Genomic DNA, 24,578 nt, shown 5'->3' with positions numbered 1-24,578 from the left:
AAAAAAAAAAAAAAAAAAAAAAAAAAAAAAAAAAAAAAAAAAAAAAAAAAAAAAAAAAAAAAAAAAAAAAAAAAAAAAAAAAAAAAAAAAAAAAAAGGAATAATCGCACCTATCCAAGGGTTTCGACTGGGGTATACCGAACAAGCAAAACACAGCAAAGTCATTCATCCAGCGCTCAAACCCAAGAGACTGTACTCATGAACAGAAGAAACAGAAGGAAAGAGGAAGGGAACATCAATCGACGTCCGAACATCTACATAACACCCGCGTGAATATCGATTTGGTGCATATTCAAGTATCTATGTATCGCGTCACCGAGATGCTAGCCGCACCTTTACTCGCTGGTGCTATCAGGAGGCGAGACATGGCCCTTCTCAACCTCGGCCTCGGTCTCGGGGGTGTAGTGGTACTTGGCAGCCTCAGCCTCGATCTCGTCATCAGAGAGCTTGGGCAGTTCGTGCGAGGCACGGACATAGCTGATCTTCTCGTGGTAGCCCTTTGCGAAGATCAAATCGATCTCTTCGAGACTGCGGTTCGCCGTCTCAGGGTAGAAGAACCAGATGACGGGGATGAAGAAAGCGTTCCAGGCGGCGAAGAACAGATAGGTGCCCCAGCCGATCGCCGCGACCATCGGCGGCGTGAACATGACGACGGCGAAGTTGAACAGCCAGTTGTTACAGGTCGACACGGCGTTGGCCTTGGCTCGGGTACGCACGGGAGACAGCTCGGCCGGGTATAACCATGGAAGAGGCAGCCAAGTAGCGCCGAAGGCAGCCATGTAGAGGAAGAGACCGAAGACGGCACCCTTGGAGGATTGCTCGTCACCGGGGATCAGGCATGCAAAGGTAATGACCATGGCTGTAGCCTGGACCATAGAGCCGCCGAGGAAGAGCTTGCGGCGACCGATCCTTTCGATGAAGAACCAGGAGAAGGTGGCGAAGACAGCATAAACAATCATGTTGATACCGCCGATCAGAAGGGCCTGGTCGTTGTCCTGGTGCAAGTTGGACTTGAGCAGCACGGGAAGGTAGTAGATGACGGCGTTGCAGCCGCCGAGCTGCTGGAAGACCTGGGACGAGGAGCCAACAAGCATGCGGCGCAAGTGCTGGCTAGGTCCGCCAGTCAAGAGATCGCGGAAGCTAGTCTTCTTACCCAGCGCGCCAGAGGCACGGAGAGATTCAAGGGTGAGCTGTTTCTGAATCTGAGTTTTGTGGTCGTGAACTTCACAGCCATTGAGAGCGGCGAGGACATATTCGCCTTCTTCAATGCGGTTTTTAGCGATGAGGTGGCGGGGGGAGTCCGGGAGGAACCACATGCCGACGACGATGATAATACCGAAGATGATCTGGAACGCAATGGGGAAGCGCCAGACCAGGTCGGGCGGGCCATAGTGAGATCCAAAATCAATCCAGTAGGCGATCGCAGTACCGATGGCGATGATACCACCTTCAATACAGATGAGGAGACCACGGTTGCTGGTCTTGGAACATTCGGCCTGGTAAGTAGGGATGGTGGAACTGAAGACGAATGTTAGGACTAGTCCAATATCGGCTCAATGGCTCGGGAATCGCGACTTACGTATTCATGCCGTTGCCAATACCGGTGATGACACGACCGATGAAGAACTGCAGCAGGGGGATATGGCCTGGGAAGGATGTGACCTGGATGATCACGCCAAGGATCATAACAGCAGCGCCAGACAGGATCATCCACCGTCGACCCATGCGATCACCAAACATGAGAGCGTAGACGGCGCCCGCCAGACATCCGAGTTCGTAGACGGCCGTCACGAGCGCCTGCATCGTCGCGTTGTCCTTGGTGGCCGTGAATACGTTGTTGAAGGATACATCACTGATAATACCAGACATGACGCCCTCTTGAGCATTGTTAGCTTCCGATTCATTTCCAGAGCAACTTTCCAGCCGACTCAAGGCCAGGCACTTACGGTCATATCCAAAGAGCAAGAAGCCCATGGTCGCAACGGTCGAGATCGTCAAGGACAGTTTCCTGCCCGACAAACCGGCGAAGTTCGGCGCCATGATCGATGTAAGATAGGTGCCGCGCCAGAATGGTAGTGGTATGGCCCTCTTCCCTATAGTCTAGGTCGGTCCGAGTGGACGAGTATATGCAAGCAGGGAGGCAATTAAGGTAGTGACAGGGAGGTAGGATAAGGAAAGGAGGAGAAAGCGACAACTCCAAATACGGATGGGGTTAAGGGGTGGGCGAGATGGGGTATTTCTACATCTTCATGCGAGCAAGCCCTAATACCCTTGGGGGAAAATGAGACACGGAGGCGAGCGTTCGCTGCATGCCCTCGCTGAGCAATAAAGGCAAGGAACCAGGATCCAACAAGTCACAGATCCACGGTGCAGGAATATGGTGCAGGAATATGATGCCAATTAGATGCACAGGTGCACTGGGTGTGGCGACGCGACCGATTCCGTCCAACAACATCGTCAGAGGCCCAGGACTCTGGAGCAGAGAGTAATCTGAGTACTCAGTGCTCGGCATATCCAATACTCCTACAGTGGGGCACCCGCCGATTCGCAAGCATCCAAGCTGTGGGCTAAGCTGCCTAAGCATTGTGCTTGACTCCACAATTACATCAACTCCAGGACAAGAATTTTCGACCAGAACTCCAGCAGAGTAACTGGCCCGAATTCTCGGTCTGCATTCATCATCGCCATGTCATCCTTTCCCTTTTAATTACCCCTTCCGCGGCATGCGGCAACTGTTGTTCCACGTTGGCTTGGAGAAAAACTGTATCAACTATCTAGCATAACTTCTCAATCTCACCCACCATTCTGCAGGTATACTCTGAGTAATACCGGGATTGGCTTACATAACCACTCGGCATCTATCGGCCCAAGCTTGCTATTGGGATCGAGTAGTTCTTTCCTCGGGACGCGGTCGGGAAGCCGTTCCCGCCCGGGCGGTCTCTTGCATGTGCCTTGAATGCATGTCATTATTATCACTATCCATCATATTGCCGGTTGGAAATAGTATCCAATAAAAGCACTAGCGCAGAAGTTTATTCCTAGATTTCTCGCCTTTTGTCAGCCATGGGTTGAACCTCAAAAGAATATTGCAAGTATATCACTCGTTCCGCCTGCTGACAGCGACCCTCGTCATTTTATTCGTATTGTCATGGAAATGGAATCGGTCTTTACCTTATCTACCGTAGTCGGTTGGTTCCAGATTACAGCGTTAGAAGTATATGCCACGAGATAACGTCCCCAGGCTATATTAGATGCTCCGTAGCTCCATATCGCAAACCGCCTGGGGTTGGGGTTGGTAGAGGGCATAGAGGGGCCTGGAGGGCCTGGAAGATGAATAACATGAGATGTACCGATGTACCTCAAGTCCAATCTTACCGTATCTAACGCGGCAGATGGACTACCGTAGATACAGTCTGCGTGAACACTTGAGCAGTAGGTGGTTAAACAGCCTGTCTAGCCTCAGGCCAGTTAAGGCCAAGAAGAACCTACCGTCAGCTGGAACACATCGATCGTCGAACGGTACGTATACCGTGCAGCAGTCTTGATCTCTCCGCGTCTTGTGACAATTCATTCATCCGTAATTATGCCGCCTCCTGAAAGTCCCCGCAGGGCTAATAGCAGCATTTCCATGTGCAAGTGAGAAGAACTTAAAAATCCCAACGTAAACTGGGGAACCCTCATCAGCAGTCAAGAACATCGTCACAAAATCATATAACTGAATAAACAATCGCGCAAGCCAAGGCCCTAACAATCTTAACAGCGATAAGCCAATGCCGAGAGACGAGGATAGGAGCTCTTTTTTGTTGAATTAGCGGCAGTTTGCGCAGTGGCTAGGCAAGTGGGCTGGCTGTGGGCCTGGAGGACCCTCGGGAGCCATGGTGGAGCTCTAAGCCGGACTTTTTGCGATGATCACTGCGATCGACGTCATCCGTCAAAAAAAAATAAAAAATTCGTTGGGTCACCAGTAGCAGAAGTATATCAATATATCCTAACTTTGAGAGCCTAAGCTATCTGGTAATGGTTGCTTGAAAAAGTGTTGTAGACACAAAAAATGGTGGTGGCAAGTACTAGGTATGGTGGGCGTGGATTAAAGGGAAGTATGGGTCGAGGCTGGATTGGGTAGGAGTATACTGACTCGGACAGTGACGTAGCAAGGCTGGCTGAAATGACGGTGTTCTCAGGCAACAAACTGCGGCTATTGCCTTCATTAGTGAACCCCCTAGAGCTGTCAGTAAGAACGCCTCGATGCGTACTCCAAAATTATGCCGTATATACAGCTGGTGAGATACTGCAAGTCAAAATGCTACAAAACTACCACTTGCGGCTTATTTTCCAGCCGGCCAGAATCCCGGTACATGCATGCTGCATTGACCATCCATCCACCCCGGTTCTCACCGCCCCAGACTTTGGCCCATATCACCCCTAGTACGCCGTACGCCAGCACTCGGGCGGCGTCAACCCAGCCGGGAGCGTCGAGCAAATCGCGCAAAAGCCCAAAGAGCGAGCTAAGGCGCGATTTCCGCGCGCGAGGCCGACGAGAACTGCAGATCCGCTCCCACGCTTTCTGAGCCTCATCCCAGTAGACAGGCTCCCGGCCGTATGCAGCATGGACGTGCCCGAAGACGTGAAGCGCGGGGCGAATGCGCCAGGCTTCTGACAAGAGGAACGGACACCCGGTGGAAAAGACAGGAGAGAGATCTAAATGGGATTGCGGGGGAGTGTGGGTAACCAGGATGTCGGTATTGGCGGGGATAGTCCCCGACCACGCGTCATGATGGGCAGGGTAGGCAAATGCGTGTTCGGGGCCGAACGGCACAATGGCAGGTATTTGGGGCGCACCGTAGATAGTAAGTGAGCGCGGCCGAGAGGCCAGTAGAGCAGCAGAAGAGGAAGGAGTTTGAGGGAGAGGAGGGAAAGTTACGGTGACAGAGGAGTGTTGGAGGTAGTGGATGTCACCCCAGTCGATACAATGCAGGGAGTCGAAATCGTCCACAGAGCGGAGGGAGGCTGTGGATGAAGAGACGGCTGCGAGGGACTGATCGCGGTCTTCGAGGCGCCTCGACCGGATATCGAAATAGCTATCGTGATTGCCGCAGATGACAACCTTCTGTGGATGAGGAAGCTTGCGCAGCCAGTCGACAGCGGCTTGAATTTCCTTGGCACTGCCGTCGTTGCACAGGTCCCCCGCGTGGATCAGGAGGTCTCCATCAGGCACATCGGCCCATTCTAACGTGTGGGTATCGGAGATGCAAACCACCCGAATCGGACGGGCGTCTGGAGGAGGCAATCGAGGAGGGCCGCGGAGTTGTGATAGCAGGTGATGGAGAGGGTAGAGGAACGCAGCAAGAGGAGAGGCGAAAAGATAGTCGGAAAACGGGCGGCGATGGAATGGAGACGCCATGGTAATCAACACCAATAATGTACTCCGTACTCTGAGGTGTTCTGGTTGAACTGACCCGAATCGCTCAGTTCATGTCTCCGAGAAGTAGTAAGGCAGTGGAGGGTATCGGTTAGAGAAGGGAACGGAAAGCTTATGGCGCTATGGCAGACAAGCACCGCGGCAGTTTTAGGCGGTGAGCTAAAGCGAAATAGTGTGTTTGTACGATAAGATAGCAAGCAGATAAGATAAGCGGCATCACCCTATCTCTGAGACACCAAGACAGCCTCGCAAGGAGCGAACAACTCCAGAGGGGAGGGGTTAAGGGGTGGGCGAGGACTCAGATCAACTGACACAATGATGGACACCAGGCTCGATTAATTGTACCCCGCTGTCGCACTGTCGCAGGAGGGTGGTATTCTCGATAGGAACAAATATAAGCGAGGTCTATCCGGTTGCTAAGATTCTGGCTGGGCTTACTAAGCATGCTTCAATTGATGATGTGGTCGAGCTACCCAATAACCATATGATGGTTCAAGTAGAAATGTGTAAGAATGGCCTAATCAATATGCACAAGACATAAAAATAACTCTCCCACGGCCTCGAGTATAAACAACGAACGCCCTTTGCTTCAATCAGGAAGTTGACAAACGGCGTACTCTACATACACTACTGCTGCTTCTTCGTGTCCGGCTTCGCCTGGCTATCAATAATTGAAGCTGCCACCCGGGCAGACTCCCGCCAACCTTTCTGACGCATCCAGAACCGCTCCTCAGCAACCGTATTATGCTTGGACCAAGCCCGCGTGTCATCTTCGAGCGACTTACGCGTTAGGTCAGACAGCTCCATGGACTCGTCCTTCGCCGTGACGTCCTCCTCCTCATCGCTGCTGCGCGCCCCTAGAGTGGCCTCCAGGTATCGCTTGCGGATCATGTACTGCTCCGTCTTCTCGCGGCGGACATTGTGCGGCTCGAACTTGGCGATCGTGGCTTGGACGATATAGCGAACAATGAGGTAAAGGTGTTCCGCGAAAAATATGGTTAGCAGGAGCGCCCATCCTTTTATTGCTGACGGCTCGCCGTTTGGACCGTTGGTGCTTGTGTTGAACATGTACACCAGCGCCGCGCTTGTTATGCTTCCTACCCAGGAGAGAAAGCCTAGGGTGTCTAGCCAGGGTCCAATGGTGTCCACGCGCATGGGAGTAGGTCTCTTGCACTCGACGATGATCTTGAAAAAGTCGGACCGGAGCTCCACCCAGTTGTTGACCAGGAAGGAAACCGGAACAAGTGGCCAAACTGGTGAGAACAGGGCTAAGTAGCCGAACTGAATGCACATTTCTCGCAGGTCGTCGGTAACGTTATAGTCATCGAGGTCGGCCTCTTTGCGGACGCGCGTGAGGAATTGTATCTCGTCCTCATGGTCATCGTACGAGTGTTGTGGTTCTTTTTGCATCTCGCTCACTAAACCAGAGTTTACACGTCCGTACTTCTTCTTCTTGTACTCCTTGTATTCGCGAGCGAACCGCTGCTTCAAGAATGGCACAATGGTCTCCATCGCGAAACCGACCACCTGGGCGGTGACGGTAAAGTAGATGACCTGCTTCCGCAGTCTATCAGGGTTGATAGTGAAGTTTTCGTGTGCAGTGGTTGCTTTTTCCTTTGACACAAACGGCCGAACGGTCAAGTGGAAGACGTCGAGATGAGGGACTATCAAACTGGCAAACGGGATATAGACAAAGGCAGTTAATAGAATCGGAAAGTACGAGGTGATAAAGTTAATAACGAAGATTTTCTGCGTCAGAGCTGTATCGTAGGCAGTCTGTGTTTCGTAATTTTCGTAGTCGTTGAGCTTTGTTGCTACCGAAACAAGCACTCCACTCATGGTCGGGATAAGAGCTGAGAGCAGAATGGTCGGGATAAAGACCTAAATAATCAGCATACTATATAGAATCGGCAACCAGCTTCCTTACCAAGTATGACTTCAGCGGCCCAGTGTAGACTTCCGAGATGAATATTTCAATAGCGAAGCAAGTTGCGATAATTGCCCCCAGAGCCACCAATGCCACCAAAGCGAAAGGGACTTGGAGAAGCTGCCGTTGCAGCCGAGTAGTCGCCGGGAAGACTCCCTTTGTCTCGCCTGTAACCTGGTCATATACCTCTCTCTCGGGTTTGAATTCCCGCCGCTTGGAGCGAACAACAGACACGCCTTTAGTCTGCCATCGGCAACTGAGGTCCTCCTCTTGCCGCTTCCAGTATTCAATGAAGATAACGCCCCACAGGCAGTTAACCACGGTGTAGATAATAGAGAACGACCCAAGCAGCAACCAACAAGAGAACCCGAACACTGCGGGAAAGAGCAGGAATTTGAAGTAGGATTGCAGGAACGCAAAGTAGAAGCCCACCTGTAACTATTAGTACGATTCAGCCGGTGATAGTAGAGCACGTACACTCTCCCCGAATTTACCCCGTATCTGATCTAAATCTTCCTCCGACAAGAATGTCTTCTTGCTCCAATCCGCCAGGTACTCCCTATTTTTCTCCTCGTCGTGGAGTGGGAAAACCGCCAGCACGTTCTTCCAGTGTCCATGCTTAGGGGTAATACCGGCACCACCCACGTTATGTGGAAGCGTGATCATATGGTTGATGATGCGTAATCGCTCGGATTCCGTTTGCGGTTCGGCAGAAGACTCGTCCTCGGGTTCGGAGTTACGGACACCGTGCAGCCAATCGCGTACGCTATCAGGTATGTTAGAACAATATGAAACTATGCGGTAGATATACTACTTCATACCGAGACTGATAAATGGCGCGCTGCAGGCTCTTTTTCCTCGAGGCCCGGACGAACACAAGCAGATTCGAGTCCTCGCCCGGTCTCACTTCAGCCTGCAATCCCACCTCCCATAGTTTCCGGAGCAGCAGCTCTAGCTCCTCAGACGCCTTTGTCGGATCTGATTGAGTCAATATTCGCTCGTGCAGTCAATACAGCGTTGTCCTCACCGGTATTGGCATAGTTATATTGGATGACGTAGTCCGCATAAAAGTTGTTATGGGAGCCACTCAGGGCGGAGGATGCCATCTCAATGACTTGGTCGAAGCCTAGTTTAGGCTTGCGTAGAAGTAAGTCAGGAAAAGGGGGAATCGAGAAAAAACCATCCCACACCTAGAGGGCCGGCGATAGAAATAAAGGAGATGAGAACATTGAAATGTCGTCATCCGCTCAAGCTGGACACGAAGCTTAGCCAAGATTGGGCGCTTCGTGGGCTTGGCGCGAGATAATGATCTGCTGTACTCTTCAATAGTAGCACGCACCGCCACTCCCACCAGATCTACGTCTCCGACACTGCATGATCTCACCGGTCGGACCTAGGACACCATATCTACCAGATGACACATGTTGGTGCGCGTCGTCTTGCTTCGAGCTGTGTGTCTTGCGGTTCGGGCTCACGGGTCATGGCCCCAAACACAGGATGAGATGGCAACAGTGTTCAAAATGCAGATAGAAGGTACTGAAACTCCGTACTTGCCACTTAGGAAACTCCTAAACAAAGCAATCTACATAATTTACATGATACCCAAATATGATCTACTTTGTATTTCAGAGCTCTGAACACAGCCCCAAGCACCACATGATTCCACTTTATAAGCTCCCATATTACTTTTTACCAACCTGTTTTACAACAAGCTGGGTTCCGTGGCGCAATTGGTTAGCGCGTGGTGCTAATAACGCCAAGGCTGAGGGTTCGATCCCCTCCGGGACCATCTTTTTGTGTTTTTATCTTTATATTCCACACATAGTATTACACACATAATAAGACAGCGTCCTCTATACCATGAAGATCTTAAAATAACTCCTCCCTTTAGAACCACTAAAGAATGGCCTGTACTATCAGAATAAGGAGTGTTTGCAGTGCATATCAATAGTCAGAGTTAAATATAGATAGCCAGAAGTGGACTGCCAGAGGATATCGACATTCTAAGAAGCCAAAATATATATCCCAATCAATTTCATGCCTTGGCTTTCTGCCTTCCAAACTCAGCCTGGACCTTCTCCCATGATTTCCAGGCCCTCCTCGCCGCGGTATCAATCGCATACGCCTCATCTCGCATCCGCCGATCGAAGATCTCCATCGACACCCATCCCTTGAAACCGCTGTCAACAATCCAGGCCCTTACAACATCCGTCACAGGCGTATAGCCTCCAAACTCCCTTTCCAACGGGAAAGGCCGTGCATGCTTCGACCATGTAAATTCCGCCGGCTCGCCCTCAATATACCAAGGGTGACTCTTCGAGAAAGGTGGATTGAACCGCTCTGCATCGGACAATTGCACATAGAAGATCTTGCTGATAGGAACCTGCTCTACGAAGCGACGCAGCGAGGCAGCCAGTTTCTCGGCACCGTCCGGACAAGCACCTGATTCCAAGAACGGATTCGCCCAGAGCTTTGTGATCTCATGGAATGTATCCAGACATAATCCGAAATTGTCCCTGTCCACAAGCTGCGTGAGCTTCAGCGCGTCATCCCATGTCGAGTACCAGATACCCCATGACAGTGGCTCATAGGCAATGCTGACAACAGGCGACGAGGAGCTAGCCAGGTCCGCGAGCTGCTGCATCTCTGAGGCAATCGCGGCTTCGTCGCCGATACTGTCAGCGTCATACTGCGACGGGAGCTGGAGGTACGATGCACCAAGAACGCGGGCAAGATCAAGCCAGTGCGCGGCGACAGCGAGGCGCTCCTTCAGCGGAGTCTTTGCGCCTTCGAAGTTCTCGAACGGGGCCAGCGAGATGAGAACCACGCCTAGATCATCGGCTAACTGGCGAATTTGCTTCGCGCCAGTGAGGATGGGGAGGTTGTGAGCTCTACTGTAGCTGCTGAGATCGGCGTAAACGATTTCCAGGCCCTGGAAGCCTTGTTGCGCCGCGGCGCGGATCTTGTCGTCTAATTTGTGGGCGGGGTTCTGGCCCAGGCAGGAGGTGCTGATTGCGATGTTATTAGGGAATGAAGCCATGGCTGCTTGCTCTATCTATCGAATCTAGGCAGACAGCTGCCGACCGGCATGGCGCTCTCACTGTTCTTGTAGGACTTAAAGCCCAGACGGAAATCGGTTTCCTAGTCTCGGACTTATGCTACAATGACGCCAGCTTGAACCCCCAATTCCTAGGCATTACCGAGAAAAAGACTACTCGGGCGCATTAAACCGTAAGATCATGGTGTATCATATATATTAGTGTATGTAGTAGTTCGGGAATATATGCAAATGTGGATCATAGAGCCCCTTCCGCCAGCCGCTCCAAAGCCTCCCCCTCAACCATCATCTTCAACCACTCGTCCATAGCCTTCGCGCCTACTTGTTTATAAAATTTAATACTCGGCTCGTTCCAAGTAAGGACACTCCACTCCAAGCGTCTCCCCCTAATCTCCAGGACCTTAGCAGCCAGCCACTTCAGCAGCTTAAACCCATATCCTTCTCCCCGCGCCGCGGGCTGCACGTATAGGTCCTCGAGGTAGATACCCGGTGCTGCGCGCCAAGTAGAATAGTTGTAGAAAAAGAGGGCCATGCCAACGGGCTTGGGTGACGGATTCTCGGGCGTGGCGGGGGGTGTGATGAGTGCGGTGTAGACGGAGCCCCGCTTGGGGGTGTCGTCGGGGAAGGACAAGGTCGCGAGAAGGGATTTCTCGGTGGCTTCGACTTCGTGCAAGGCTTTTTCGTAATCGGCGAGTTCGCGGATGAATTGGAGGATCAGGGGGACGTCTGTGGCTGTGTTAGACTGGGTTGCTGGTCATGGACTGGGCAAGGGAATGCTGAATGTAGCTGCGGGGTCGATATACTTACCCTCCGGTGTTGCGAGTCTGATTGTTGGTTGATCCGACATTTTGGAATTATGTATATCTGAAGTAAAATAGCAGGGAAACTGAAAGATACCTAGCAGATGACTGCGGGAAGAATTTACATAGCTTTGTTCGCATCATCGAGAGTTGATCCGCCCTATGACATCGGCTTGAGCTCCACTTCGTGTCGATCCACTTTACAACTTGGGCGATGGTAAGTCAATGGATGTGCTTCAAGCGTCTGGTATCTCATTTCTATCCTGAAGTTTGCGAAATCCTCCATATTAATATAAAACAAGAACGAAATATGTACCCCTAAAATCTATACTGGGAGCAGCGAGATATCCTGCTACTTCGAGGTTATAGCCGCCATCCACTTCTGCTCGTCCGTTCTATGCCAGTCAGTAAAGAAGTACAGGCAGCATCCTAAGAGGCGACTTACCGGTCAAAGTGCAGAAGCATCCCGAGGACGGGAATAAGCTGCTTCTGATAGTTCTTGTCTTTCTGTTCCAGAAACTGGAGGAGCACGTTCTTAAGATAGATGTAGTCGATGCCGCCAGTCGGCGTATCACTCCTTTGGGTGGAAGGGCTGCGCGCCTTTGGAACAGGAGAAGTAACACCTTTCCGGGACCCAGAATCAATAGACGAACGTGATGACTGCGGATTCGTTCCAAAGCGGCTGTCGTCGGAGAGCATGTTTGACTTGCGCATTTTCTCTAATCGCGAGTTCGTCTGTTCTACTGAGCGACGTAATTCAGCCTTCTCTTTCTCCAGGTCACGGACGTGTTTCTCGCTCTCATCCAAAGCCTCGCGTAGCCGAGCCATGGCCTGTTGAACGTCGTGGAGCTCCTGAACTGCTGTCTCAGCCTGTGCTTCAAGGTGGTCCCGTCTGCGCTTCCAGTCTTTTTGGGAATGCTCCAACTCTTCCTTGTCCTCTTCTGCGCTTCGTAAGGCCTTCTCCAAGTCCCGGAGCTTCGCTTTGAGGTCTTCTAGCTCGCGTGCTCGACGTCGACCCTGAGCGCTTGCTTCGTCTTCGGCGCGGTCCCGTTCTTCAATGGCTGCCTCCATTCTCTCTTTGAAGTCGCGGGCTTTCGCCTCGGCCCGGCCTTCAATGTCGTTAAGTAGGCGCCTCATGGTTTCCCCTTCACGGGTCCGTTCGCTAAGAAGACGATGCGCATCTGCTAGTTCCTCTTCTAGACTCTCGCATCGTTCCCGAGCTTCCTTCATTTGCATGCCGAGCTCGGATGCCTGGTCACGCATGCTGTTCATGAGACTTTGCGCGCTAGAATGTTGAGCTGTCTTCAGCTGAATTTCGTCCCGTAATCCCTCAAGCTCCTTGTTAAGTTGAGATGTTTGCTGCTCGTATTCTCGTAGTCGTGTCCGCGCTGTCTTCAGCTCGTCTTGAACGTTTGAGAGTTCCGACAAGACCTTCTGTTTACCCTCGATGGCTTCTTGCTTCCTGCTCTCAATATAGCGGAGATCGGACTGAGCAACCGTCAGGCTTTCTTCCGCTTTCAATCGGCTATCCAGCTCTTGCTTGATCTTTTGATTGAGAGTCTTCACTTCCGTTTCGCGATCGGAGATCGAAGTCTTGAGTGCCTTGACTTCCGCTTGCAAATCGTCATGCTTGCCTTCCAAAGTTCTCAGCTCAGCAGTCTTGCTCTTCAGCTCATCTTTAGTTGACCTGAGTTCTGCGCTTTCGCCCCTCAACTTCTTGAGCTCCGGTTGGATCTTTTGGATAGACTCGCGCAAATCTGTTATATCTTTGAACCTTGTAGTAGCCAGTTGCTGTGCAGCAGAGAGTTCTGTTTCGATTGTCGTGAATTTTACCTTGAGACTTTCGTATTCATCCTTCAAATCATTATGAGCTTTCTCAGAATCCGCCGACTTTGCGGCGTTATTCGAGCGAAGATCCGTAATCTCCGCCTCCAGTTTGGAAATGGTCCCTTCTAAAGCTGCCTTTTCCGCCACAAGCTCCTTGATTTTGTCTTTGGCTTCGACATGTTCCTGGCCGATATTAAGGAGGTCGTCACGCAAAGACTCTATTTCCTCCTTCAAATCTTCTTCGCCCTTCAGCCTGAAATCAAGTCGTTCGATGGCTTGTTCCTTCTCCCTAAGTTGTTGCTCTAGGTCCGCAACTTTCTTCTCAAGCTCAGCCAGGGTTGAACTCGATTCGGCTGGCTGAGACACTGCCGGAGCGGTTTCCGGAGTAGCAGTTTCTGTGAGCTTACTGTTGTCCTCCCCAACTTTGCCGCCCTTCTTCTTCTTCTTGCTCTTTTTTTTTCCAGCTCCCGTGGCACCAGTGGCGTTGGCAGGCTGCGGTGTGGTTTCAAGCTTCTCGATTGCTGCCTCTGAGCCATGTGCTGGGGCCAATGTCTGTCGTAGTTCTTCGAAATCAACTTTCTGACCGTTAGCGACCTTGTCCTTGGATTCCTGCCATTTCACGTTATCCTCCAGGTTCCCGTCAAGGAAGTCAATGACCTTCTTCAGCTTCTCAAAATCTTCAGTCTTTTGGTCCATATTTGCCTTAAGATCCGACATCGTATCCTGAGTCTCTTTGAGCTGGGTTCGAAGAGTATCCACTAGACCTTGTAGTACCCCTAGCCGCTTCTCATTGGCCTCCTTTTCCTGCTTAACTTGCTCTAATTTTATCGCTAACTCTGCCTGCTGGTCAGCATCTTCCGGTTTACTGGCTTGTGCCTGTAGCTGTTCAATTTCAGCTGCCTTCTGCTTCAGCTCCGCCTTAAGCTTCTCTACTTCCGCATTGGTCTCGGCCACGGCGGTTTCTGACGCTTCAAGCTTGGACTTGATTTCATCAATCTCACTTTGCTTTGAGATCTTGAGAGTTTCCATCTCCGCTTCTTGTTTATCCTTGAAGTCACGCAACTCTGCAAGCTCTCGGGTAGCAGATTCGAGGTTATGAACCATACCCTCAGTCGACTCACGTGCAACTGATAAATCGCGCTTCAAGGTTTGGGTCTGGGCTTTGAGACTCTCAACTTCTTCCTGCTTCTCCTTCAACTCGGACTCCAGCCGAGGGATCTCGTTGTCAAAGGAAAAGAACTCCTCGGCCTCCTGCTTGGTTTCCTTGCGAGACTGCTTTGGTGTTGGAGTGGCCTCTTTGCTATCATTTGATTGCTCTTCGCCACTAGCGGTTTGTTTGAGACGATCCAGCTCATCCCGCGCGGCTTTCTCAGATTTCACAGCTGTTTCCAACTTGTTCTTGAACTCGTCCCTTTCAGTTGTGACCCGCTTGAGCTCCTCCGCTACTAGGTCTCCTTTGAGAGAAATCTGGTTGAAGTATTCGGTCAGCGCCTTGGGATCCGCAATAGAGGTCAATGGCGTGTTCTCCCGCAAGGCGGCTTCAAAAGGTTCAATCGATAAAACACGAGAATGGGCTGCTCGATATGCTTTCAACAGCTCTATGCGAGACAAATGTTAGCAATGTTGTAGGCGTCTATAGCCGATACAAAACATACCCTGGTAACGCGATTCCATCTTGTTCAGCCGTCGCAGTTTCGCTTTCACTTCAGACGGTAGCTCCGGAGGCTGATTTGTTTCCGTTCCCGGCATGCCATCCTTCTCGGATGCTGCGTTTGCTGTGCCCTCAGCCTGTCCGGCACCCTCTCCTGGTGTATTCTCAGGAGTGCCTGTCGACTCCGGCCGGGGTGTTGCTGACCTGCTTGACGTATCATCGTCACCGATAGCGAATTCCTGCTCAAACTCGGTAGGATCTGGTCCGCGTACAGGGGTTCCGGTATTTCGGCGGGGGCGTGAGGGTCGTCTACTCGGAGAGAGGTTGCGACCCGGCGGGCGACGAGCGGAGTTGGAGCGGGCTAGCGACTCCTGAGATGACCGTTGTCTAGCCTGCTCTTCTGCGATGCGCGAATCTATAGCCTCACGTAGACGCTGTTCAATCAAACATGTGTCAGCCTTAGCGCCCATAAAGCGTCTTCGATGCGGAGAAGCAGTAAGCAATTAAAAAGGTAAATAGCCGGCTAGGCTGGCGAACCGTACCTGAAACATGACTGTGGCGGGCCTCTGGGCCAAGGCCACAGCTGACTCTATTAACGAGATACAGGCGAGGAAAAGACGGAATAATACAATTAGAGCTAGTAGCAAGCGAAAGACTGGCAGGAGGAAGAGCATCAGCTCAGACCAGATATAGTACAGGGAACGTGGCCGGGCGGAGAAAGGCTGGGGTGGCAGAAAACGAGTCTGCCTACCCTATCCTAACGGTCGACGCAGTCGTACACTCATTCATCTATCTAAACTAATATGAGATCTATAATTCGATTCCACCATATATTATTGGCGCCTGGCTCTAGCAAGGCCCCTAACAAGTTCCAGGAGTTGTTTGCAGGATTGAGGCCTGGAGAACGTAGATGCATATTGTCAAGCACTACATAAATATCGTCTACCACAAGACATCTGCAGGGTTTGGACGTATTAGTGTTGCGCTTCAGGAAAAGTAAATGTGGCTCACATTGAATAGAGCAATAACACATAAAATGCATGCCACTTAGTTCTCTACGCATACTATCAAAGAAACGCCTGGTTTGATACCAGCCGCTTTTTGTATGTGGTGACAGTAAAATCATGTGAGCCGCACCCAGCTGAACTTCCGATCAACAGTCCACGGTGGTTTTCCCCCTCAACACTCTACTCTCTCGGACTCTTCTAGGAGATGCAAGTAATTTGACTTGCGTCTGCTTCTTTACACCAGCCATCTAATCCAACATAATCCAACAACGCGCTTTGGCCAATAGGCCATCAGCTCACCCTCATCCACGAACCCCCTCTGCAGGGACGCGGATCGACAGCCAGCCAGCCAACGGGCCATTTGCAAGCACGTTGTGGCTTGCTTCGACGATGGTGTTGCAATTTGTTTGGCTTTCAACACATTGTAGCGCCGCCGGATGAGGAGTTCTGTGGCCTTTGCTCAACTGCGAACTGCCAAGTTTAGCGTGGTCTCCTTCCAAGCTTCGATGTGAGAATGGCCGACAGTGGAGCATCTGTTCCCTCGCCCGACCTCCCAGACCTAGACACTCTACATGCGTCACTCTCCCTTTCCGACATTCCCTCGGTCGCTGCAACTTCTTTGTCGACTTCGCTTCCCGCCATAAGCGCCAAAGTCTCCGGTTTCCCAAGCCTCTCTAGCCATCTTCCCCCGCCGCCGTTGTTGTCCCCTCCGACACCTACTACCATGGTGGGGTGGATCGGTTGGGTCTTTTCTCTGGTTTTCCAGACAATTCCAAGTGTTTTATACTGGGTAATTACCTTCTCGACGATTACACTGCCAACATGGCTCTTCACGCTCTTTTCCATGAGCTTGACGTTCACAATGAATTTCACTACGCTGTAAGAGCCACCAACCCCGCTAAATAACGCCTTTCGGCGCAATCGCTTTCGAAAGTATAGTTTGCTGACATATAGTGAATTATGTCTAGTCTATTGATCGTGCTGGGCCTCGTCTCGACCGTCAGCTGGTTCATCCGCTATCGGTTCCTGAACATGTACAGCCGGCTACCCCCGGAGCCGCAGCGCAAGGAACCGCAGCTTGACCTGTTTCCCGATGTGCAGGAGGGCGATTCCAAGCCGGGATTGGCCAATTACTTGGATGAATTTCTCAGCGCGATCAAAGTTTTTGGATATCTTGAGAGGCCCGTCTTCCACGAGTTGACACGCACTATGCAAACTAGGAAGTTGATAGCTGGCGAAACCCTCCAACTCGAGGAAGAGAAAGGGTTCTGCCTGGTTGTGGATGGGTTAGTCCAGATTTTTGTCAAGTCCATGCGAGGCGGGAAGCACGGACTGAATGGCGAGGTCATTGAGGGATCCTCTGACGAAGATGATCAGGCTCGTGATGGAAAACAAGGGTATCAGCTGCTCACGGAAGTGAAGAACGGCGCTTCCATGTCATCCTTGTTTTCAATTCTATCCCTGTTTACGGAGGATATTCGATTACGGGCAAGTGAGGGCTCTAGCTCAAGCATGTCCAGCGTTCAGCCAAGTCCCGCTCGGGCGACCCCCGCACCTTTTTTGGATAGCCCAGGTGAAATATTGAATGGATCGCCCATGGCACTACCCAGGGATTCTGAAGTTGATGGTTCCGCCATTAACGGTGAGGCTGAGCCCTTGCCGCCGGTGCCACCTCTGCATCTAGGGGAGAGCCGTGCCTCTTCATACCACCCCAACGGACAGTCAACAGCTTCAGAACGGATGCCTGGAAACCGCAGAAAATCAGTTCATCCGGACATTGTTGCGCGGGCAATGGTGGACACAACCATCGCGATCATACCAGCAAGTGCCTTCCGACGATTGACGCGGCTCTACCCCAGAGCTACCGCCCATATAGTCCAGGTGATCCTTACACGCCTTCAAAGAGTGACATTTGCAACGGCTCACTCCTACCTCGGTCTCACCAATGAGGTTCTCGGCATTGAGAAACAGATGACAAAGTTTACAACTTATGACTTGCCGAATGATATCCGTGGAGCAGCTCTAGACCGGTTGAAAGACAAATTTCTGAAAGAGAAGGACCGCCTAGGTTCGGAGGAAGTGACCAGGGGAATTGCACTACATAACCCCTACGCCGGCCGAAGACGTCGGTCGATGAGTTTCGTGAGAAAAGAGGCTGCTCTCAAAGCAAAGATGCCACTACCAAAGCGACCAAATTCCCTTATAGACCCAGAAAGACCTTTTCATGAACACGACACGGCTGGAGTTAGCCCAGGTGACTTGCTTTCCACCATTCAACTTTCTCGTTTCGGGCCTAGACATGATCAGTTCGCCACTACCCCTAGACTTCATTCTCCGCTGACTGAGAAAGAACGCTCCCCTCTGCGTCGCTCTTCCCTTCAACGGAAAGACTCAGTCGACGAAGTTGCTTTGTTCCGTGAATCAATATTAGACTGTATCATGAAAGGCATAGGCTTAACCCCCAGCTCACATAATGCGCTCCGCAAAGGGAGTCACTCCGGCGAACTATCCCCAAAGCTGGTCTCATATGATTCCCGTCGCCAGAAAGCTGTCTTCAGCAACAACGCATTTGGCTTCATTGATGCCTACGAAGGGTCTGGCGAAGGTGACACCGAGTCAATGATGTCAATGTCCGTCACGAGCGCTGGTGGCACATCACCAATTGTCTATCTCCGGGAAGACCTACTTAATGATATAGAGATCGTTTACTTTCCCAAAGGAGCGGTTCTGGTAGAGCAGGGTGAACGCCATCCGGGGCTCTATTACGTTATAGACGGCTTTTTGGACGTTGGAGTTCAGGTTAACGAAAAGGGAGATGATCTTGTTGGGGCATCCAGGCCTGGTCATGCCCAGCCTGATGAAGAATTATTTCCAACACTGAAACGAACTCAAACGGCTACATCACGCGGCGCTACTGCTGCTGCGCCCATTAGCGAATCTAAGCGCAAGAAACCTTCTCGGAAGTCTCTTTACATGATCAAGCCTGGTGGAATGCAAGGCTATGTGGGCGCCATGGCATCCTACCGTTCTTATACTGATGTTGTTGCAAAGACGGATGTTTACGTTGGGTTCCTTCCGCGGGCCTCCCTAGAGAGGCTAGCTGAGCGGTACCCAATTGCCCTGTTGACGTTGGCAAAGAGACTTACAGGCCTTCTTCCGCGCCTCCTCCTCCACATCGATTTCGCTCTGGAGTGGGTCCAGGTAAATGCTGGCCAAGTTATTTACCACCAGGGTGACGAAAGTGATGCCATTTATATTACTTTAAACGGCCGCCTTCGATCAGTTCACGAGGGCAAGGGTGGTAAAATGACCGTGGTTGGCGAGCATGGACAAGGAGAGAGCGTGGGCGAGTTGGAAGTAATGACAGAATCGACACGGCCGGCTACGTTGCACGCAATACGAGATACTGAGCTGGCAAAATTTCCTCGATCGCTCTTCAACAGTCTCGCGCAGGAACACACTGGGATAACAATCCAGGTCTCCAAGCTCATTGCGCAACGAATGCGAGATTTGGTTGAAAACCCCATGACTGAACAAGGCGAACCTGGCAATACCGGTAGTGTCAAAACCGCAACGTCAACCCTCAATCTCCGTACTGTCGGCATCCTTCCCATAACGACCGGCGTCCCAGTTGTCGAGTTTGGCAATCGGCTGCTGGGTGCTCTTCAGCAAATTGGCGTTACCGATGGTGTGACTTCGCTGAATCAAGCAGCTATCTTGAACCACCTGGGCCGACACGCTTTTAGCAGAATGGGGAAGCTAAAGCTGTCGCAGTATTTGGCCGACTTGGAGGAAAAGTATGGGATGGTCCTATATATCGCTGATACCAACGTGAACTCCCCGTGGACGCAGACGTGCATTAGTCAGGCCGACTGTATCCTTCTGGTGGGTCTCGCAGAGTCTTCTCCGAATGTGGGAGAGTATGAGAGGTTCCTCCTTGGAATGAAGACCACAGCACGGAAAGAGCTCGTGTTGCTACATGCGGACAGATACTGCCCTCCTGGTCTTACTCGCAAATGGCTCAAGAATCGTGTCTGGATAAACGGAGGGCACCACCATATTCAAATGGCTTTCAGACTAACTGCAGAGCCATCGCATCCTCAAACAAAGCGACTTGGTACGGTGTTGAAACAGAGGGTTCAAATTCTACAGGCGGAGATTCAGAAATATACGTCTCGGCGGATCCGACAGACGCCCATCTACTCAGCCCAGACACCGTTCAAAGGTGATTTTCACCGCTTAGCTCGTCGCCTCTGTGGCAGGGCGGTTGGGCTTGTTCTTGGAGGGGGTGGTGCGAGAGGCATTGCTCACGTGGGTGTCATTAAGGCTTTAGAAGAGGCTGGCATTCCAGTTGACATTGTTGGGGGGACATCAATTGGTGCCTTTATAGGCGGTCTCTATGCCAGAGACGCAGATGTCGTCCCGATGTACGGTCGCGCAAAGAAGTTTGCCGGGCGTATGGGGAGTATATGGCGGTTTGCCTTGGACCTTACCTACCCGTCCGTGTCGTACACAACAGGCCATGAATTCAATCGCGGAATTTTCAAAACCTTTGGCGATAGCCAGATTGAGGATTTCTGGCTGGAGTTCTATTGTAATACGACCAATATTAGCCGCTCCAGGGCTGAGTATCACTCCTCCGGTTATGTCTGGCGTTATGTGCGCGCTTCAATGTCACTGGCAGGTCTCCTTCCGCCCATTTGCGACGAAGGGAGCATGCTTCTCGACGGCGGCTACATTGATAACCTCACGGTAGCCCATATGAAGACGCTCGGCGCAGACGTCATTTTCGCAATCGACGTGGGCTCCATCGACGACAATACCCCTCAGGGCTACGGTGATTCCTTGTCGGGCATGTGGTCAGTCATCAATCGCTGGAACCCGTTCTCTTCCATCCCAAATCCGCCAACTTTATCCGAAATTCAAGCACGACTGGCCTATGTCTCGTCTATCGACAATCTCGAACGGGCCAAGAATATTCCCGGCTGTCTCTACATGCGTCCGCCAATCGACCGCTACGGGACCCTTGAATTCGGCAGTTTTGACGAAATTTACCAGGTTGGGTATGCCTATGGTAAGGAGTATTTGCAGAAGTTGAAGAGCCAAGGGTCTCTACCTCTTCCCGAGGAGACTGAAGAGAAGAAGAAGCTTCAGCGTACCCTGGCTCCTCGGCGTGCCAGTATCTAGTTTGGTCAACGTACCAATTATGAAGTCACGGGTGTTATCGGCGCTATTTCCAGACCTATATGTTTGTGATGTTGGGAACAGCGTGCTTGGCGATGTATTCTATATAAGATCTTCAGCAGCGTTGGTACAATCGTATCTAGTACAACAATCAATTGAAATACGAACGCGATCCAGGCAAATTAAACGCAACATAGGATATTTTACTGGAGAATTTACAGCTAAAATGTGAGCACCTGTGGGATCGACCCTGAAAATGACCGTTACTGAGGCCATAAACGTCCGCATTTCCGAGAAAACCGTGACGGGTCCAAGGTCTAAAACCCGAACCCGCGGGTCGGGTCGAGGGTTAGTACACGCCACAGGTTAGCAGGTTCTGGGTATCCCACGGGATAACCGCCAAGAACCAATCTTGCATAAAATGTCCTAATCAGGCTATATACTCTACATAAAAATGCTGATTTATCTAAATATCAACGCAGCTAACCCACAAGCGAGCCGCCCAGCCCGTTAACCTTCTAGACCGAGGCTATTTGGACTGTCACTATAACTCAAGAAAGGTTGATCGCGTTGAGATTTGGCTGAACAAGAGGGGAGGTTGTATTTGTACTTGTTGACCAGCGGCAGCTTCTAGTATCCCAGAGTCAACTCCGTGGCCGACTTCAAAGGAGCCAATATTGCAAAGCACAACGCCAACTGTCATAAACTCTCTGGAACCCAGGAGAAGGCATTAGTATGGTGTATATAGTGGTTGATGGCTGCGGAGCACCTCCAACACATGCTCAGGCCAAGGGTTTGGCAAATCTGCTACTCAATGAGGCTGATCCTACTAGATATACACCTGTAGAAACGCCCGATGGCCCCTTATCAGGACCTATCTTTCAGGAGCTAGATATCCTATAGCGCAGGAGATAAGGCTCAGACCATTAAGGAGGCTCCTGCAAAGTTCTCTACGCCTTCGTATTCTGACCTTCGTATTCTGACATTCCAAGAAGCCCTCCACCAGCCTGTTCAGGATGTAATATTCAAAGCCATACTATAGTTAGATGTCCTATACGTCATATTATACATATTATATAAAAAGTGATGAATCACGCGTGCTTGAGCTGCTGGGAATAGCTCCAAAATATCCAGGTACAGTACGGGCTGCGCGGCCTGCTTGTGGGTTACGTTATTAGGCTTATACAGCATGTTTGTACTGTTGCCCACCCGCGGGTTAAAGGTCTGGACCCGTACCCAAACCCGACCCGTGACGGGTAACCCGTGAGTTGTGTCAAGGTCTATGCTTTGGGTAACAGATATCATTCTTTTGGCCTGCGAGTACTGTACCGATTTCGCTATCCATCATCTTCATCCTGGTAGTCAGAGGGAAGAAGAACTCCACGTGATGCTCGTAGGTAGACCTTCCTGACTAGCCACACAGTCCTGCATATTTAGGACAATTCGTTTTTTCACCACCACACACATAAGAGCCTGTTCCTCCTCATGAGCAGTATCCTCATCACCTTGTGCCTTCTTGCATTTTATGCCGCACTTTTGGGGTTGTCCCGGTGACAGCTTGTCCCTCCGGGGTACACATACACCTTTCTGGCTTCCCATCTGGGGTAGTGCTCAACTCTTGTGTCTGTGGGCAGTGTTTTAGAACGATACCTAGTCCCTTCAACTTCTTCGACTGAGCACTTCACAGCTTGTGCATGGAGGTATTGCTTATTTTCAGGCCAGCCTTGGAGCCGAGCAATTTGAAAGTATCGTGCCTCTTCAAGAAGGGCAAGATATAACGCGTGGTCATGACCTTTGTTGATATCATAAAATATCGGGAGCACCCCACGCCTAAGGTAACGCAGGATGTGCTCAAACAAAGTGGGATATGCATCAATAAAATAAGACCCGTCGGGAAGAGAATTATCCCATCGTCCAGACAGCAGGGATGCGAAGAAAATACTCTCAGTTACAAGTGTCTCACGAGTTGTAACAAATCGAGTCTCCCCCATTTGCAGAGTTATTCGCCTGGCTTTGGCGGCAAGCGAGCTTTGGGATGGGCCTTCGTCATTGGGTTCATAATTAGACATGTTGAAGTTGGTGAATCTAAGGTTCAATCAAAGATATAGATAGGGGGACGTTGCAAGCTAAGCATAGTAGAATCTAGTGAATAATGTATAAAATATACGTACATTCACATAGGACTAGAAAAGCACGACGTGATACATTATGTGACAGCTTCTTTAAGGCTGCTAACTTCTAAATGCTGTTTCAGCAGTGCACAAGTCCAAAGTCCAATGGTTTTCTTGTATGGATGCACGATCAATTAAGCTCTCATTCGTCTGGTCAGGCTGGCAAAACCTTAGGTTACTGCGCCTTCAGCGCACTGTTGGATCAAACCTCAGTGATCTCAATTAGATCACGGTCACTGTGGATAGTAGCTTCAGAGCAATAGTGTCGCAGTTCCGTAGATGCAGACTTTCAGTGATTAATAGAAGGCTTGATGATGGGGCAGGCCAGTCTTGAGCCGCCTCTCAGAATGGTTTTGACCCTCTGGATCCATGAAAATTGTATTTGTGTTATCCTCAATTGCCGCTTTGAACACTGGGCCTGAGTGAGTTCCGCAGGTCCTTCTCATAAAACGTGGCCTGTCAGTTTTTTGCCCTGTTTCTTTATTTGCCACTCAAGCCACCTCGCAAGGGTCTGATGATTAACAAGGACCTTATGCACTGTCTTCCAGCGCCTTTCTTATCTCAGGGCTCGAACATACTCATAGCAGGTTGAGGATCTGCTTCTGCCCGACTGGGCCGCACAACCTGCGGCGGTTGAGCCACTAACCGAGACGCCCAGTCAGTATTCTTCTATTGTGTCCTCGGTCTCTGACTTGTTGCTGTCTCCGCCGGCACCGGATCATCATGCGTCTAATTGGGAGCAGCTGACAGGGCAGCGGTACTTGCTTTCAATCGTTTCCCAAGGCGTGCCTGGACCCGATCTGGATCGTGATCTTGCTCGTCGCTCCCATCAGACTTGCAGTGGTGCGACGGACGCGACAAGTTGATGGGTCACCGCTAGGTTGCTTCCAAAACTCAGGACGGTGAAACTGCCACCGTCAATTGCAGCGCAAATGCATTCGTCGACAGCCCTTTGCGTAGTCGACAATCATAAGAACGTGCATTTTGATTGGGGTCCCGCGCATACTGGTTGGCGGTGGTCTGCGCCTCAGCAAGGGAATCAGAACATACAGTGATCATGTCCGTCTTCCCCATCCCCCTTGCTCGTAGACATTGGATGTAACTGTGACCCTCCGCCCATTTGGGCTCCCCTGGACCCCTTCCGTTTCCTGTTGATCTGTTTCTTCTAAATTGCACGGAGTATCAAACAGCAGATCCTCCTCCTGTCTCTCAATTCTTCCCGCTGAGCCTATTCTGGATGGAGAAGATACGCTGCGTGTTGTTCGATGTCCGGTTGAGAAGGCCCTAGTTCAACTGTACCTGCCGGTTCTTCATCACCCTCATCATCTCCCATAATTCGTCAGCGAAGGCGGCATCCCGAGTTCCTGGCCGATTGATATCTTGATGTGTTGGCGGTTCTTCATCCGCAGCTTACGGATGCTATCTGGTTTGTGCGGTTGCAGACTGGTTCAGATGCTGACTGGGAGATCGTGGTCGGTTCTCATCTCTGGGCGCGATGGCTTCAGCATATTAGGGGCTGACTGCGGCTCCTGCTT

At 51.0% G+C, this 24,578-nt stretch overlaps 9 protein-coding genes and 1 non-coding gene across 10 annotated transcripts; 3 read left to right on the top strand and 7 right to left on the bottom strand.

Annotated features, from left to right (window-relative positions):
* Positions 1 to 334: 334 nt before the first annotated feature.
* On the bottom strand, positions 335 to 1,973 carry BDW70DRAFT_149302 (putative MFS monosaccharide transporter; the record flags this gene model as incomplete). Its single annotated transcript, XM_073738986.1, has 2 exons — positions 335 to 1,517; positions 1,579 to 1,973. The coding sequence occupies 2 exons, from the start codon at positions 1,971 to 1,973 to the stop codon at positions 335 to 337; spliced, it is 1,578 nt and encodes a 525-aa protein (XP_073597283.1).
* A 1,950-nt stretch (positions 1,974 to 3,923) lies between these two features.
* On the bottom strand, positions 3,924 to 5,501 carry BDW70DRAFT_28264 (metallophosphatase domain-containing protein). The gene has a single exon (XM_073743674.1). The coding sequence runs from the start codon at positions 5,398 to 5,400 to the stop codon at positions 4,303 to 4,305; it is 1,098 nt and encodes a 365-aa protein (XP_073597282.1). The 5' UTR covers positions 5,401 to 5,501; the 3' UTR covers positions 3,924 to 4,302.
* Positions 5,502 to 5,848: 347 nt separating this feature from the next.
* Positions 5,849 to 8,619, bottom strand: BDW70DRAFT_133850 (anoctamin family protein). Its single transcript, XM_073736389.1, has 5 exons — positions 8,373 to 8,619; positions 8,167 to 8,323; positions 7,823 to 8,111; positions 7,346 to 7,777; positions 5,849 to 7,299 (listed from the first exon to the last, which is right to left on the bottom strand). The coding sequence occupies exons 1-5, from the start codon at positions 8,449 to 8,451 to the stop codon at positions 6,046 to 6,048; spliced, it is 2,211 nt and encodes a 736-aa protein (XP_073597281.1). The 5' UTR covers positions 8,452 to 8,619; the 3' UTR covers positions 5,849 to 6,045.
* A 441-nt stretch (positions 8,620 to 9,060) lies between these two features.
* Positions 9,061 to 9,134, top strand: BDW70DRAFT_t84. Its single transcript has one exon. It is a non-coding gene; the product is annotated as a tRNA-Ile (tRNA).
* A 246-nt stretch (positions 9,135 to 9,380) lies between these two features.
* On the bottom strand, positions 9,381 to 10,385 carry BDW70DRAFT_166921 (sugar phosphate isomerase/epimerase family protein; the record flags this gene model as incomplete). Its single annotated transcript, XM_073742120.1, has 1 exon — positions 9,381 to 10,385. The coding sequence occupies one exon, from the start codon at positions 10,383 to 10,385 to the stop codon at positions 9,381 to 9,383; it is 1,005 nt and encodes a 334-aa protein (XP_073597280.1).
* Positions 10,386 to 10,606: 221 nt separating this feature from the next.
* On the bottom strand, positions 10,607 to 11,317 carry BDW70DRAFT_28245 (GNAT family N-acetyltransferase). Its single transcript, XM_073743673.1, has 2 exons — positions 11,211 to 11,317; positions 10,607 to 11,129 (listed from the first exon to the last, which is right to left on the bottom strand). Exons 1-2 carry the CDS (start codon positions 11,248 to 11,250, stop codon positions 10,642 to 10,644), a joined length of 528 nt encoding a protein of 175 aa, XP_073597279.1. The 5' UTR covers positions 11,251 to 11,317; the 3' UTR covers positions 10,607 to 10,641.
* Positions 11,318 to 11,541: 224 nt separating this feature from the next.
* BDW70DRAFT_133844 (putative vesicle-mediated transport protein (Imh1)) lies at positions 11,542 to 12,134 on the bottom strand. Its single transcript, XM_073736388.1, has 2 exons — positions 11,649 to 12,134; positions 11,542 to 11,598 (listed from the first exon to the last, which is right to left on the bottom strand). The coding sequence occupies exons 1-2, from the start codon at positions 12,029 to 12,031 to the stop codon at positions 11,556 to 11,558; spliced, it is 426 nt and encodes a 141-aa protein (XP_073597278.1). The 5' UTR covers positions 12,032 to 12,134; the 3' UTR covers positions 11,542 to 11,555.
* Positions 12,135 to 12,159: 25 nt separating this feature from the next.
* BDW70DRAFT_133843 (uncharacterized protein) lies at positions 12,160 to 13,068 on the top strand. The gene has a single exon (XM_073736387.1). The coding sequence runs from the start codon at positions 12,261 to 12,263 to the stop codon at positions 12,498 to 12,500; it is 240 nt and encodes a 79-aa protein (XP_073597277.1). The 5' UTR covers positions 12,160 to 12,260; the 3' UTR covers positions 12,501 to 13,068.
* Positions 13,069 to 16,005: 2,937 nt separating this feature from the next.
* Positions 16,006 to 21,044, top strand: nte1 (lysophospholipase). The gene is made up of 2 exons (XM_073743672.1): positions 16,006 to 16,567; positions 16,657 to 21,044. Exons 1-2 carry the CDS (start codon positions 16,203 to 16,205, stop codon positions 20,873 to 20,875), a joined length of 4,584 nt encoding a protein of 1,527 aa, XP_073597276.1. The 5' UTR covers positions 16,006 to 16,202; the 3' UTR covers positions 20,876 to 21,044.
* A 1,351-nt stretch (positions 21,045 to 22,395) lies between these two features.
* On the bottom strand, positions 22,396 to 23,625 carry BDW70DRAFT_149295 (BTB/POZ domain-containing protein; the record flags this gene model as incomplete). Its single annotated transcript, XM_073738985.1, has 2 exons — positions 22,396 to 22,913; positions 23,622 to 23,625. 2 exons carry the CDS (start codon positions 23,623 to 23,625, stop codon positions 22,396 to 22,398), a joined length of 522 nt encoding a protein of 173 aa, XP_073597275.1.
* Between the last annotated feature and the right edge of the window lie 953 nt (positions 23,626 to 24,578).

The sequence above is a fragment of the Aspergillus foveolatus genome (genome assembly GCF_047715535.1).
Source record: "Aspergillus foveolatus strain CBS 279.81 unplaced genomic scaffold BDW70scaffold_16, whole genome shotgun sequence".
In the NCBI taxonomy this organism is placed as follows: Eukaryota; Fungi; Ascomycota; class Eurotiomycetes; order Eurotiales; family Aspergillaceae; genus Aspergillus; species Aspergillus foveolatus.
This window is presented reverse-complemented; position numbering and strand designations above follow the sequence as displayed.

What these genes read in the sequence shown, in the direction of transcription:
- BDW70DRAFT_133850 (XM_073736389.1), bottom strand. Translation starts at nt 8,451, where the DNA reads ATGGCATCCTCCGCCCTGAGTGGCTCCCATAACAACTTTTATGCGGAC. An exon ending in GGGGTAAATTCGGGGAGAGT is followed by an intron (nt 7,778 to 7,822) that starts GTACGTGCTCTA and finishes TAATAGTTACAG; the next exon opens with GTGGGCTTCTACTTTGCGTT. An exon ending in GGCCGCTGAAGTCATACTTG is followed by an intron (nt 7,300 to 7,345) that starts GTAAGGAAGCTG and finishes CTGATTATTTAG; the next exon opens with GTCTTTATCCCGACCATTCT.
- BDW70DRAFT_28245 (XM_073743673.1), bottom strand. Translation starts at nt 11,250, where the DNA reads ATGTCGGATCAACCAACAATCAGACTCGCAACACCGGAGG. An exon ending in CAGACTCGCAACACCGGAGG is followed by an intron (nt 11,130 to 11,210) that starts GTAAGTATATCG and finishes ACACAGCCACAG; the next exon opens with ACGTCCCCCTGATCCTCCAA.
- BDW70DRAFT_28264 (XM_073743674.1), bottom strand. Translation starts at nt 5,400, where the DNA reads ATGGCGTCTCCATTCCATCGCCGCCCGTTTTCCGACTATCTTTTCGCC.
- BDW70DRAFT_133844 (XM_073736388.1), bottom strand. Translation starts at nt 12,031, where the DNA reads ATGGCTCGGCTACGCGAGGCTTTGGATGAGAGCGAGAAACACGTCCGT. An exon ending in ATGCTTCTGCACTTTGACCG is followed by an intron (nt 11,599 to 11,648) that starts GTAAGTCGCCTC and finishes TGACTGGCATAG; the next exon opens with AACGGACGAGCAGAAGTGGA.
- BDW70DRAFT_133843 (XM_073736387.1), top strand. Translation starts at nt 12,261, where the DNA reads ATGGCTGCCTCCATTCTCTCTTTGAAGTCGCGGGCTTTCGCCTCGGCC.
- nte1 (XM_073743672.1), top strand. Translation starts at nt 16,203, where the DNA reads ATGGCCGACAGTGGAGCATCTGTTCCCTCGCCCGACCTCCCAGACCTA. An exon ending in ACAATGAATTTCACTACGCT is followed by an intron (nt 16,568 to 16,656) that starts GTAAGAGCCACC and finishes AATTATGTCTAG; the next exon opens with TCTATTGATCGTGCTGGGCC.